The sequence below is a fragment of the Mytilus edulis genome, chromosome 4 (genome assembly GCF_963676685.1).
Source record: "Mytilus edulis chromosome 4, xbMytEdul2.2, whole genome shotgun sequence".
Lineage (NCBI taxonomy): Eukaryota > Metazoa > Mollusca > Bivalvia > Mytilida > Mytilidae > Mytilus > Mytilus edulis.
Window position 1 is genome coordinate 62814815 of NC_092347.1, and position 15163 is coordinate 62829977.

Here is a 15163-nt window from a genome sequence, read left to right on the forward strand (position 1 = left end):
GCTATAACGGTACCGAAATGACAAAGTAAAAAATTCAAACTCGAAAACTAACGGCATATTTTATGTACAAACAATGAACGAAACACAAATATGTAACACAAAAACAAACGATAAAAAATGTAACATTTTGTTTTAAAAGATACAAGTGTATTACTCATTTTAATTGCATTTGGTAAACAATTCTATATATGAATGTGTATATGTATTTAACAATAATATTCAGTTTGCTTTTAATTTACTAATAACAAAATCAATATTTAATATGAATACCAATAACACATATATTGTTTGTACTTACATTATGCTTTGATAAAATACCAGTGTCCCACGCCGCCACATTTTTTTATGTGTCTGTCCAACGTAAGAAGCATGTAGATTATTAATTGTCATTGGTTCATGTATGTCATATTTGTTTTTTGTAATAGTTTTTGTTACAAATTAGGCTTTTAGCTTTCTTAATCAAATCGTTTCATATTTTTCATGTCGGGACATTTTATAGCTGACTTTATGGTATAGAGTTTTCTCATTGTCGAAGGCCGAACGATTGCAGATAATTTCTTACATACACTTCATTTGAAATGGCTTTGGTTGATAGTTGTCTCATTGGCAATAATACCACATCTCCTGATTTTTATACAGAACTAATTGACTTACTAAATTCCTAAGATCATCACCGGGGGAAAACTTAAAACGATACTACTAAATACTTCGGCTTAAATTCACAAAAACCTACAGGGGCGGATCCAGCCATTTTAAAAAGGGGGGTCCTAACCCAGGACAAAAGGGGGGGTCCAATTACATGTCCCCATTCAAATGCATTGGTCGTCCAAAAAAAGGGGGGTTCCAACCCCCGGAACCCCCCCCCCCCCCCCCCTCTGGATCCGCGCCTGACCTAGTAGCTGCACACATTTTTTTTTCAGTTCAGAAGAAACCAATAATTGCTTATAAAAGAAACGGGAACTATAATTTTTGACTATAAACCTTAAATTAATTAATATGTGAGATACTCAACCATACAAAACTTCTTCAAGATGACTTTTGAATCCAAACTCTGTGATATTCTTTCTTAAACAATACCGAAACACTATACAAAATGTTCGGGCTCAGGGTAAGCTCGGAAGCTTTTATTCACACACAGGGGGCAATTATTGATTCTTTTTTTATTTTTGATATCATAAAATGGATTTCTTGATAACAAAAAATGATTTTCTGATATAAAAAAACATCGAATTATTGATATCAAGAAATAAAGATTATTTTCTGATATCAAGAAATCGAATTCCTGATATCAAAAAATCAATTTTTCATATCAGGAATTAAATTTTTAGATATATATCAAGAAAAAAATTGATATCAGAAAATAAGGAATATAAGGAATAATACTATAGTAGTAGTAAAACGGCGCCTCATAGAGATTTCACAATTGAAATCCACACTAAGAAAACCTAAAAATAATTCAACTGCTTATTTCCTCTAATTGAAAAAAAATAATCCTAAACACAATTATTGAAACATTGACAGATCATCATGTCATTACATTGAATTAGACTTGAAGTGCGGACCCGGCCATGACGACTTTGGGTCGGTTTTTGTTCCTTATATGTATAATAAAAGTTTGATTTATGCGTTCATTTATTACGAGGAATTGATAAAAAAAATCAAAATTTCGCGTATATATACATTGATTGAAAAATAAATATACACATGATTGTATGCTCTTTTCAATTTCTTTTCGGTTCTATTTAGTCCTTCTCGGTTCTTTTCGGTAAATCGTCGGACCGCCAGCATGTTATCATTCGTTTCCCTTCCCCTTACTTTATTCCCTTATCTGAAAACAAAAACAGCGCGAGAAAGAAGACTTGATTATGTCTAATCAGATTGATGCAGTTATATGGTAATATATATCAATATACAATACCTAAATGATGTTACCTCTCATTTAGAATTTCTATTGCATATTTAAATGGTCGAGAACATGCCCAGAAATTCATAAAGTTTATGGTTTCAGAAGAGTTCCTAGTCCAAATAATTATGACATCTTAAAAAGCTATCATATTTTTAAAAATATTTAAAATAGCCTTCCAATACGTCATAATTATTTGGACTAAAGGGTTCTCAGCCATGCCAGCATTGAATACTTTATAATTGAAGGGGTCCTTCTGTTATTTATTTTTTTAGATTGGGGCTGTAGGTAATTTGACTAGTCCAAATAATTATAGCGTCTGGCAAGGCTATTTTAAATTTTTTTCTGGGACGCCTTCCTCCGGTACTAACTGAAAAACAAAATATTTAAAAAATCTAAATAATTATGCATTCACTTCTACGGTTTTACAGCAACAGTTAATTATTTGTATGTCGTATATAGCAGAATGGGAAACACAAATGACCGAATAACACTGTTATTATCCGAATAACACTTGTAATGATCGAATAACACTTGTAATTTTAATATTAGCACATATTGGTGACTTTTAAACATTGATTATTAAATAATAATATATTGTCGATGTATTTTATAACTTAAAATGATTTAAATAATGCAGATAAGTTCATAAAGATCATTTTATATTTAGTGTGTACTTCCAACATGGCGGCCATTGTGATTTCCGTGGTCACCATGATGGATGTAGACACTAAATTTAAAAAGTTCTTTATGAACTTATCGGCTCTCTGTAAATCATTTTAAAGCTATAAAATACATCGATAATGTACTATTATTTAATAATTAATTTTTTAAAGTTACCAATATGTGCTAATTTTAAAATTTCAAGTGTTATTCTGTCATTACAAGTGTTATTCGGATATTAACAGTGTTATTCGGTCATTCGAGGTACCGTAGCAGAATAGGTAGGGGTGGAGAGAGTCAGTTCAGGTTTCTCACTAGGAATTTTTCATGGTGAGTTCAGTGACTCATCATTTTTAGAAATGGCGAGTTCCAATAGATTTTGATGAGTTCAGGGTGCATGTAATTAATTGTGTCTTTATAGTTTATACAATAAAATGATGCACGTGTTGGATTGGTTGTTTTTATTATACATATCAATAAAAATCTTCTTTCTGGATTTATCAATTCTTGGTATAGGGCCATTGGCGGATTCAGAGGGGGTGTAGAGGGCGTACGCCCCCCTTTGCTGGGACTTTTTTTTTTTTTTGTAAAATGATTAATCAGACTAGACTTGGTGAACTTAGCCATTTCCTGTGTCTTTAATTTTTATGCGACAATTCTTTACTTACTAAGATATTTTTCGCAAGTATTTACTTATCATGTCAAAGTCATGTATTTCGCTATGGTAGAGTTTACGAGTGCGTCAAAAAAATGTCACTCATTCATTTTGAAATTTAAATTACAGTAACACATTGCTTAGGCTGAGACTGAAAATCATGACACCTTTAAAGCGACACAGAATTGAGCATGTTTAACCCCAAAGACCCCAGCCTATTCTAAAATAACATACAGTTAACTCTCGTTGAATCAAACTCGGTTGACCTGAAATTTTGGATCAGCCGAAGTTTTCACATGGCCTAAAATAACATACATGTAGCTAAATAATGATCCCCACTCAGTATATATATTTTAAGTATAAGCATTGATAAGGTATGAACCATTTGATTTGAGTTAGTCTGAGATATATGAGTGAACAAAATCTGCCTTAAACAAAAATTCTGGTCTTAATATCTTGATTGAAAACAATAATCCTGTCCACTTTTTACATGACTGCAAAAATTGAAAATATTTTGGTCGTATATCGGTATGACGTCGTCGTCTGAAGACTTTTGGTTTTAGCACTATAACTTTAGTAAAAGTAAATAGAAATCTATGAAATTTAAACCCAGGTTTATGACCATCAAAGGAAGGTTGGGATTGATTTTGGGAGTTTCGGTCCCAACAGTTTAGAAATAAGGGGCCAAAAAGGGCCCAAATAAGCATTTTTCTTGGTTTTCGCTCAATAACTTTAGTATAAGTAAACAGAAATCTATGAAATTTTAACATATGTTTATGACCACAAAAGGAAGGTTGGGATTGATTTTGGGAGTTTTGGTTCCAACAGTTTAGGAATTAGGGGCCAAAAGGGTCCAAAATAAAACTTTGTTTGATTTCATCAAGAAATGAATTATTGGGGTTCTTTGATATGCCAAATCTAACCTTTTAATTAGATTCTAAATTTTTGGTCTTGTTATCAAATTGGTCTATATGAAGGTCCAAACGGTCCAAAAATTAAACTTAGTTTAATTTTATCAAAAAATAAATTCTTGGGGTTCTTTGATACCGGTATGCTGAATCTAAACATGTACTTAGATTTTTATACGACCGCAAAAATTTTAATTTTTTGGTCGTATATTGCTATCACGTTGGCGTTGGCGTCATCGTCGTCCGAATACTTTTAGTTTTCGCACTCTAACTTTAGTAAAAATGAATAGAAATCAATGAAATTTTAACACAAGGTTTATGACCACAAAAGGAAGGTTGGGATTGATTTTGGGAGTTTTGGTTCCAATATTTAAGGAATTAGGGGCCAAAAAGGGCCCAAATAAGCATTTTCTTGGTTTTCGCACTATAACTTTAGTTTAAGTGAATAGAAATCTATGAAATTTTGACACAAGGTTTATGACCACAAAAGGACGGTTGGGATTGATTTTGGGAGTTTTGGTTCCAACTGTTTAGGAATTAAGGGCCAAAAAAGGGCCCAAATAAGCATTATTCTGGGTTTTCGCACAATAACTTTAGTATAAGTAAATAGAAATCAATGAAATTTAAACACAAGGTTTATGAACACAAAAGGAAGGTTGGGATTGATTTTTGGAGTTGAGGTCACAACAGTTTATGAATAAGGGGCCAAAAAGGGCCTATAAGGGGCCCAAATAAGCATTATTCTTGCACCATAACTTTAGTAAATAGAAATCTATGAAATTTAAACACAAGGTTCATGACCATAAAGGGAAGGTTGGGTTTGATTTTGGGAGTTTTGGTCCCAACAGTTTAGGAATAAGGGGCCCAAAATTGAACTTTGTGTGATTTCATCAAAAATTGAATAATTGGGGTTCTTTGATATGCCGAATCTAACTATGTATGTAGATTCTTAATTTTTGGTCCCGTTTTAAAATTGGTCTACATTAAGGTCCAAAGGGTCCAAAATTAAACTTAGTTTGATTTTAACAAAAATTGAATCCTTGGGGTTCTTTGATATGCTGAATTTAAAAATGTACTTAGATTTTTAATTATTGGCCTAGTTTTCAAGTTGGTCCAAATGGGGGTCCAAAATAAAACTTTGTTTGATTTCATCAAAAATTGAATAAATGGGTTCTTTGATATGCCAAATCTAACTGTGTATGTAGATTCTTAATTTTTGGTCCAGTTTTCAAATTGGTCTACATTAAGGTCCAAAGGGTCCAAAATTAAACTAAGTTTGATTTTAACAAAAATTAAATTCTTGGGCTTATTTGATATATGCTTTATCTAAACATGTACTTTGATTTTTGATTATGGGCCCAGTTTTCAAGTTGGTCCAAATCAGGATTCCATATCAAGTATTGTGCAATAGCAAGAAATTTTCAATTGCACAGTATTGCACAATAGCAAGAAATATCTAATTGCACAATATTGTGCAATAGCAATTAATTTTCAATTGGAGTTATCTTTCTTTGTATAGAATAGTAGTTGATAATATATGTTGGAAATTTGCCAGACATGACTATGATGTCATTTTCTATTTTTATTTGCCAATAACTTTATGTAAATAACTTCATGGAAATTTGCCAATATAAAATGTTGCTGATGAAGTTTTTTTTATTGTTTTATACAATAAACAATGTATATTCACTTTTACTACCAACCAATCTTTACCATTCAGTGATAACAAGCACTTTATTTTACATTTTAATATTTTATGATGTATTTAAAAGAGTAGTTATTGTTGCAAACTCCATTAGAAATTTGAATTGATATCAGTTTTGGAAAAAGGGAAACAGGGATATGAAAAAAAAAGGGGGGGGGTTAAATTTTTCTCATTTCAGATTTCATAAATAAAAAGAAAATTTCTTCAAACATTTTTTTGAGAGGATTAATATTCAACAGCATAGTGAATTGCTCAAAGGCAAAAAAAAATAATTTTAAGTTCATTAGACCACATTCATTCTGTGTCAGAAACTTATGCTGTGTCAACTATTTAGTTTTAGATTTAAATAAGTTTGAAGAAGAAATCTTTAATTGATTTGTAAAATCTTGACATTTGTTTTGTGTAAAAAAAACCATGTAATGTCAAAAATTAGATCACAATCCAAATTCAGAGCTGTATCACGCTTGAATGTTTTGTCCATACTTGCTCCAACTGTTCAGGGTTCAACCTCTGCGGTCGTATAAAGCTGTGCCCTGCAGAGCACCTGGTTTATTATGGGCCCAGTTTTCAAGTTGGTCAAAATTGGGGTTCAAAATTAAAGTTTGTTTAATTTTAACAAAAATTGAATATATGGGGTTATTCAATATGCTGAATTTAACTATGTATTTAGATTTTTATACGACCTAAAAATTTAAACACAAGGTTTAGATTTTTAACCGGATTTTTGTGACAAAAATGTCGGTTATTGATTTGGGGATGTACGGCGGGCGGGCGGGCGGGCGGGCGGGCGGCAATCAAATGTTGTCCGTGCATTAACTCATGAACCGTTCAACCAAAGCTTTTAAAATTTTAATATGTTATTACTGACAACTATTCGAAGGTCAAGTTCAATAATGGCGATTTTGACTTTTACCGTTCAGGAGTTATGGTTCTTGAAAGATTGAAAAATGGAGTTGTCTGTGCATTTACGCATGAACTGTTCTACCAAAGCTTCCGAAATTTTAATATGTTGTTACTGATGACAAAATGGAGGTCAAGTTCAATAATGACGATTTTGACTTTTACCGTTCAGGAGTTATGGTTCTTGAAAGATTGAAAAATGGTGTTTCCCGTCGTGTCCGTGCATTTTCTCATGAACCATTCAACCAAAGCTTTTGAAATTTTAATATGTTGTTACGGATGACAAAATAGAGGTCAAGTTCAATAATGACGATTTTGACTTTTACCGTTCAGGAGTTATGGTTCTTGAAAGATCGTAAAATGGCGTTTCCATTCAGGTTGTTGCATTTACTCATGAACCATTCAATCTAAGCTTTTCAAATTTTAATATGTTGATACTGATGACAAAATGGAGGTCAAATTTGATATTGACGATTTTCACTTTCACCATTCATCAGTAATGGTTCTTGTGATATTGCCAGGACACAAATAAATGTTAATAAATCCGGTTTGCTGTCGTTGTGACAGCCTCTTGTTTATTATGGGCCCAGTTTTCAAGTTGGTCGAAATTGGGGTTAAAAATTAAAGTTTGTTTGATTTTAACAAAAATTGAATATATGGGGTTATTCAATATGCTGAATTTAACCATGTATTTAGATTTTTATACGACCTAAATTTTTATACGATCGCAAAAATTGAAAATTTTTATACGACCACAATAATTGAAAATTTTTTGGTAGTATATTGATATCTCGTTGGCATTGGCATCGACATAGTAGTCCGTAGTCGTCGTCGTCATCGTCTGAAGAAATTTGGTTTTCGCACTCCAACTTTAGTAAAAGTAAATAGAAATCTATGAAATTTAAACACAAGGTTTATGACCATAAAAGGAAGGTTAGGATTGATTTTGGGAGTTTCGGTCCCAACAGTTTAGGAATTAGAGGCCAAAAAGGGCCCCAGTAAGCATTTTCTCGGTTTTCGCACAATAACTTTAGAATAAGTAAACAGAAATCTAAGAAATTTTAACATAAGGTCTATGACCACAAAAGGAAGGTTGGGATTGATTTTGGGAGTTTAAGTCCCAACAGTTTAGGAATTAGGGGCCAAAAACAGGTCCCAAAATAAGCATTTTTCTTGGTTTTTGCACAATAACTTTAGTATAAGTTAATAAAAATCTATGAAATTTTAACACAAGGTTTATGACCACAAAAGGAAGGTTTGGATTGATTTTGGGAGTTTTCGTTCCAATAAATTAGGGGCCAAAAGGGGCCAAATTTTTTTTTGTTTTTTTGATTTCATCAAAAATTGAACAATTGGGGTTCTTTGATATATCAAATCTAACCATGTATTATATAATTAGAATCTAAAATAACTCCAAACATTGGATTAATAAAATGGCAAAAATTATTAGGCGTAAAACCATTACAAATTAAACACTCCTTATCATTTACAAACAAAGAAATATACACAAACAAACTTAAAGTATATAAATGGAAACTATTTAGCTATATATTGCCGAACACAGAAAATCTTTTTAAATGGAAAATATATAATACGTCAGAGTGTACTTTATGCAAATGCACAGACAATTATCAACATTTTTTTATCGACTAAATTTTTAAAAGATTTGTGGAATAAAATAACAGAAAAAATGAATATCATAAACTTCTGTAAGAAAATAAACTTAATAGATATAGTCTTTGGATATAAAATAGGAGACCGACATTATAATGACATAAATCTTATTATAACGTTGATAGGTTTCTCAATTTACAAATCATTTTACACGTCGGAGCAAAGAACAAAATCCGCCGACATATACAATATCTTTAAAAAAGAATTTGAATTATATTTTGAAGTTAACAGATGTGTAAAAAAAAGTAAAAGTAATTTAATTCGCAAATTTCAAAAAAATCTTTAAACTGTTAGATTATAAAATATAAAAATCGACACCTCAGCGGCCGTAAAGAAAAACCCTTAAATTACACCTATTCTAAAGCTTAAATCAAAACACAGGTGAAGTATATTATCCCTCAATCACGTCAAGTTACGATTATCTGATCACATTAAGACATCTGCACGATTTTTCTAAACGAGCAATATGTGTCAGGTAGATTGATTCAATAATGAGGATGTAAAGTAAGGGTCAAATACGGTACAAAATTACGTAATTATAAATGTGAATGATTTGCAATTATATATGCTTATATTGTATTTTTTTTTTTCTATTTGTAATTGACTAACAATCAGTCAGATTATATTATAATTAAAAATGTATGTTTCAAACACAAATTAAACTAACAAATACTAACAAAATTTATTATATACTGCTAACGGTTAACGAGGCCGGGATAAGGTACCGGTATTTGATGTATCAACTAACAAATGTGAAAAACTATCAATAAAACATGAGAACTGTTATAGCGAACCCTATGATAGTTTTCCATAGATTCACCTGCAAGTTACCTGTCGATTTAAACTTTTGGCAGTTCTATTGTCCCATCTAACAAATACAACAGGTACTGTTCTCTGTGTAGTTTATTCACTAGGACCTTTAAATTTCTTCTAGGAGAAATATATCACTCATTGATTAATTTACCTGAACAAAAAATTGAACTGTCAATGATGAAAAAATACTTATACCAATACTAAGAAAGGACTCACAAAACTGCATGTGGTGTTGTATTTATTCAAAACCAAAAACTTGTTTTTAATGTGTTCAATATTAATAATGATTTAAAAATTAAAAGTTGATTTCTGATCAAATATTCAATAAATATTTTTGTGTGTTTGATAAATAAAAATTTGAATATTATTATTGTTAAATTAAGATCTTCATAAACATAGTCTATAAATTAACAACAAAAAAAAACCATGCAAATTCATTGGAAAATACTAAAAAATGTGTCTAAAATAAACTTTTTATTATTAAATCAGATTTTATATTGAACAGATTGAAAATATATTGAATAAATACAATATTGCATACAGTTTATGTGAGTTTATAGAAGTATTTCAATAAAAAAAACAGATAATTTTTTGGTCAGGTAAATTAATCAATGAGTGATATATTTCTCCTAGAAGAAATTTAAAGGTCTTGGTGAATGAACTATACAGAGAACGGTGTCTTCCCGATTGTCCCACTTTTTGAAATTACAGGTAAAAAGGTAATGAAATTTTGTGGGACAATCGGGAATATGTTTGTGGGACAATTGGGAAGTTTAAATGTGGGACAATTGGGAACTGTTTTTATAATGATTAATTTGTTTTTATAGCGTGTTGCAGTTAATCAAAGGTTACTAATCGACGTAACTTATAAAATATGAACAAAATAAGAACAAATAATAATATTTACATATTTTGTTTTGTTCATAGTAGGTACAATTGAAGTATCATATAATATAATATGAAGTCTTTTAAAAAATCGTTTTTTTTAAAGTCTAAAATGCATATTTTTTTTAATTATTTTTTATTGGCTTTGAATTAGCAGTCAGTACTGCGAGTACTCTCAGATCTGTACTTAGTGTCTTTGTTGTGGTGATGTCCCAAGCCAGGAGCCTGTAAGTCAGTGGTTGTCGTTTGTTGCCGTGTAACATATTTGTTTTTCGTTCATTATTTTGTACATAAATTATGCCATTAGTTTTCTCGTTTTACATTAGTCATTTTGGGGCCTTTTGTGGTTATGTGATATGGAATTTGCTCATTGTTGAAGGCCGTACGGTGATCTATAGTTGTTAATTTCTGTGTCATTTGGTCTCTTTGGGAGAGTTGTCTCATTGACAATCATACCACATCTTCTTATTTCTTATGGAAGTCTGGCTCTTCTTTATAATTGGTGAAGAGTCCTGTTGACTGCAAAAACAATGGGAAAATTGGAAAAACAACCTTTAGTAGTGATTCTTGGAAAGGCTGATCTGGAAAAATTCTAGACAGCAGCAAATTTAGAGAAAATAGATGGGGGTACAAGAAATGATTTTAACAGAAACATGTGCATCCTATATAAAAAAAAAATCTTTCAAATTTCTCAAATATGTATTTTTTCAATCAATTATAACAAAGAAGTTGAAATAATAAGATTTGTGTTCTAAAAAAAGAGAAAATTCCAAAATTTACAAATTGACAGAATGGCCAATTTGACACAAAAAAACAATAAAATTTTATAAAACTTTCTTATATTAACACCTACTTCTAGGTTTTTTTAAAAGTTAGATCTATTCAGATTGGTCCACTCTATCTTTATTGAAAGTATGAAAAAAATAAAGTTTAATTGTGAAACTGTGATTTTTTCATGATAATAGCCCAAAAATGGATAACATCTGATGAAAACTGAGAAAATCATCAGAATTGGGTACTTGCAAATGGCTGTAGCAAAAATAAATGCACCACCATATGATTTTCGTCACCAATTAGTTTTCTAGAGTCTTATATAGGGCGATATCTTTTTGCGCCAAAAAGTAACTCATTTGCGCCACAACTTAATTGCGCCAATACTTCTTTTGCGCCACATAATTTTCAAAACTATAGGTATCATTTGCGCCAATGAAATAATCATCTAATTGCGCCAATTCTATTTATTTTTATTTATATATATGATTGACTTCCATCCTCCTATTATTGGGCTTGGGTCCGGCAGTTTACCGACTGGCGGAGTTAAAGTCATTTTAATAACGAAATGTATGCTGAATTAAAACGTTCACCCGTATATATACAGTTGAAACCATATAAAATGTCTCTGTTCATCATTGAATTAAAGGCTGGTATTTGTAGTTGAGAATAGACACATATTCCTTTCTGCTTACATTTGATGTACTTCTCTACTCATTAGTTCTTTACAAATGCCTGACGGAATTTGTGTTCTTCAACAATGATGACCGGTTTTCCTCTATCAGACTCTAGTTTTTGAATGGTATATCAGACATCTTGACTCGTGAAAAAATATTCTTTTACTAAACAATTTATTTTTTGGTTAGTTTTCTTAAATTTGATAAGTGTTCAGTTAAATCTTAAGTGGAAAGGTTAATTATAATACATGTATGATATTGGTAAAACATGTACATGTATGATATTGGTAAAACATGTACATGTATGATATAGGTAAAAAATATTTGCAGGTAAATCTTGCGCAATTTCATTTCATTTATTGGCAATTAATACCATCAAAATAAAAGACAGTGGCGCAAATAATACCTTTTCAGAACTGCAATTGGCGCAAATTGATCCTGCCCCTTATATAGACCCAAAAATAAAGGTTCAGAAAAAAAGTTTAATTCAAGACCTTAAAAGATCTATTTCATAAATCAGAAATATCATATTTTTTTAATCAAAAGTGTATCAATCTAATGATTTAAAAAACATATTTTTTATACTTTTATAAAATTAATATTAAATGTGCAATAATTAATTCTTGTTTATTTAGCAAAACAAACAACAGTTACCTTGTTTATCTAAGAACATTTTACTACATAAAATAATGTGGGACAATCAGAACTTTTCATGTGGGACAATCAGAACTATAAAATTTTAAAAAGTGGGACAATCGGGAATAAACCCAGAGAACAGTACCTGTTGTATTTGTTAGATGGGACAATAGAACTTACAAAAGTTTAAATCGACAGGTAACTTGCAGGTGAATCTATGGAAAACTATCATAGGGTTCGCAATAAAAAAAAAAAAAAAAAAAAAAAGAATCTAAATTTTTGGTCCTGTTTTCAAATTGGTCTACATTAAGGTCGAAAGGGTCCAAAATTAAACTTAGTTTGATTTTAATAACTAGAGGCTCTAAAGAGCCTGTGTTGCTCACCTTGGTCTATGTGAATATTAAACAAAGGACGCAGATGGATTCATGACAAAATTGTGTTTTGGTGATGGAGATGTGTTTGTACATCTTACTTTACTGAACATTCTTGCTGCTTACAATTATCTCTATCTATAATGAACTTGGCCCAGTAGTTTCAGAGGAGAAGATTTTTGTATAAGATTTACAAAAATGGTTAAAAATTGACTATAAAGGGCAATAACTCCTAAAGGGGTCAACTGACCATTTCGGTCATGTTGACTTTTTTGTAGATCTCACTTTGCCAACATTTATTGCTTTTTTCAGTTTATCTCTATCTATAATAATATTCAAGATAATAACCAAAAACAGCAAAATTTCCTTAAAATTATCAATTCAGGGGCAGCAACCCAACAACAGGTTGTCCGATTCATCTGAAAATTTCAGGGCAGATAGATCTTGACCTGATAAACAATTTTACTTCATGTCAGATTTACTTCAAATGCTTTGGTTTTTGAGTTATAAGCCAAAAACTGCATTTTACCCCTATGTTCTATTTTTTTTTCTGTGTCAGAAACCTAAGCTGTGTCAACTATTTAATCACAATCCAAATTTAGAGCTGAATCCAGCTTGAATGTTGTGTCCATACTGGCGCCAACCGTTCAGGATTCAACCTCTGCGGTCGTATAAAGCTGCGTCCTGCTGAGCATCTGGTTTGATTACTGTAAACAGGGAAATTTTTGCGGTAGTTTTATTTTCGCTATTTTCGCGTAAGAAGTGAAACGAGAAAATATCAAGGAAAAACTTTTAATTACATTTACTTTTACAAATTGTGACTTGGATGGAGAGTTGCATCATTGGCACTCATACCTCATCTTCTTATATCCACGTATAAATCAAATCAAATCAAATCATTTTATTGGTGTAAAATCCAAATATTGGATTGTTACCAAGACAAACATGACAATCATTACAAACATATAATATCTAAATTTAAACAACATTCATATTCTTATAAGACTATATATTCAAATGTTTTGGAGGAGGTGATGCCTTTGCAAATTTGAAAGTACAAGTACAAACAATCATATTAATAATGCAATTGTTATAAAATATATCATTACAAATACTATAAGAAAATATAAAATAGTCACATAATTTATTTTTTTTACATCCACTAGTTTTTCTTATCAGCTAGGCTGTTCCTTAATACATATAAGTCATTAACTCCCTTGACAATAATTTTAGTTACGTCATACTCATTAAAAGTAAACAAAAATACAAATTTTTCCTCATCAGACATTTTCACTTCTTGAAAAAGATTTTCCCTACATTTTTCTAAAATTTGACATTTTAAAGTAAAATGATATTCATCTTCTCACTGAAGCTAACATTATGTATATTGTTATGTATTCGTATATGAATAGAATATATATATAGGAATACTGTATAACACTGATTTCAAAGACAACAACTATATAATTTAAATTATAACAGTATCTCTTAATGAAAAGCAATGTTAAAAGTCATGTCTTTAACTCAAATCAGTTATTTCACTGAAGCTAACATTATGTATATTGTTATGTAAACAACACGCATTACCATTATGTTAATGACACCTGTCAATCAGTCATAAAGGTATCACCTCGTTGAATCTACTACAAAGATTGATCATATCAAAAGATCGACTAATTAGCATTAATCCTGACATCTCTTTATTTTAATTCATTCCTAATTAGGTTTATTTTTCTATTATTGTGTATGTGTTTTTACGAGAATTGGAAGATCTTGAAACATGCCAAACTTTCAATCTACTTTAACATTAATGAACCGAAAACAAAATATTTCTGATTGATTTTATCATTTGATTTAAGATATATGTAAAGCTGTTAACTTTCCAAATCATTTATGAAAATATTTATCTAGGCCACTGGGAAATCGCGAATTCAAAACGGCGCGAATTTGGATCGTGTAAGCAAATCGCGAAATAAAGACGGCGCGAAAATTTCCCAGTTTACAGTATGGGCCCAGTTTTCGAGTTGGTCCAAATCAGGGTCCAAAATTAAACTTTGTTTGATTAAAGTTTAATTTCAACAAAAATTCAATATATGGGGTTCTTCAATATGCTGAATCTAACCATGTATTTAGATTTTTAGCTCACCTGGCCTAAAAGACCATGTGAGCTTTTCTCATCACTAGGCGTCCGTCGTCGTCGTCGACGTCGTCGTCGTTAACAATTTTTCAAACATCTTCTCCTCTGAAACTACTGAATGGATTTGAATGGTCATTATCTTGAATATTATTATAGATAAAGATAAACTGTAAACAGCAAAAATGATCAGCAAAGTAAGATCTACAAATAAGTTAATATGACCAAAATTGTCAATTGACCCCTTAAGGGGTTATTGTCCTTTAATGACAATTTTTCACAATTTGTTCATCACATTTGCTAACTTTAAAAAATCTTCTCTGAAACTACTGAATGGATTTGGATGAAACTTAGCATGATTGTTCCTTAGATTATCCTGCACAAAGCGTGTGCTTCGATTTTTGATCCGTCAAAAAACATGGCCGCTGTTACTTAAAATAGAACATAGGGGTCAAATGCAGTTTTTGG

The 15163-nt window shown here is 30.9% G+C and overlaps 1 protein-coding gene across 1 annotated transcript in view; it reads left to right on the plus strand.

Moving 5' to 3' along the window:
- Positions 1–1790: 1790 nt before the first annotated feature.
- The window catches only part of LOC139520165 (uncharacterized), a 22128-nt gene continuing 8755 nt past the window's right edge, over positions 1791–15163 (plus strand). The window contains exon 1 of the mRNA XM_071312634.1: positions 1791–1894. Coding sequence (XP_071168735.1) covers positions 1866–1894 — 29 coding nt within the window. The 5' untranslated portion in view covers positions 1791–1865. The remainder of the gene's footprint in view (positions 1895–15163) is intronic.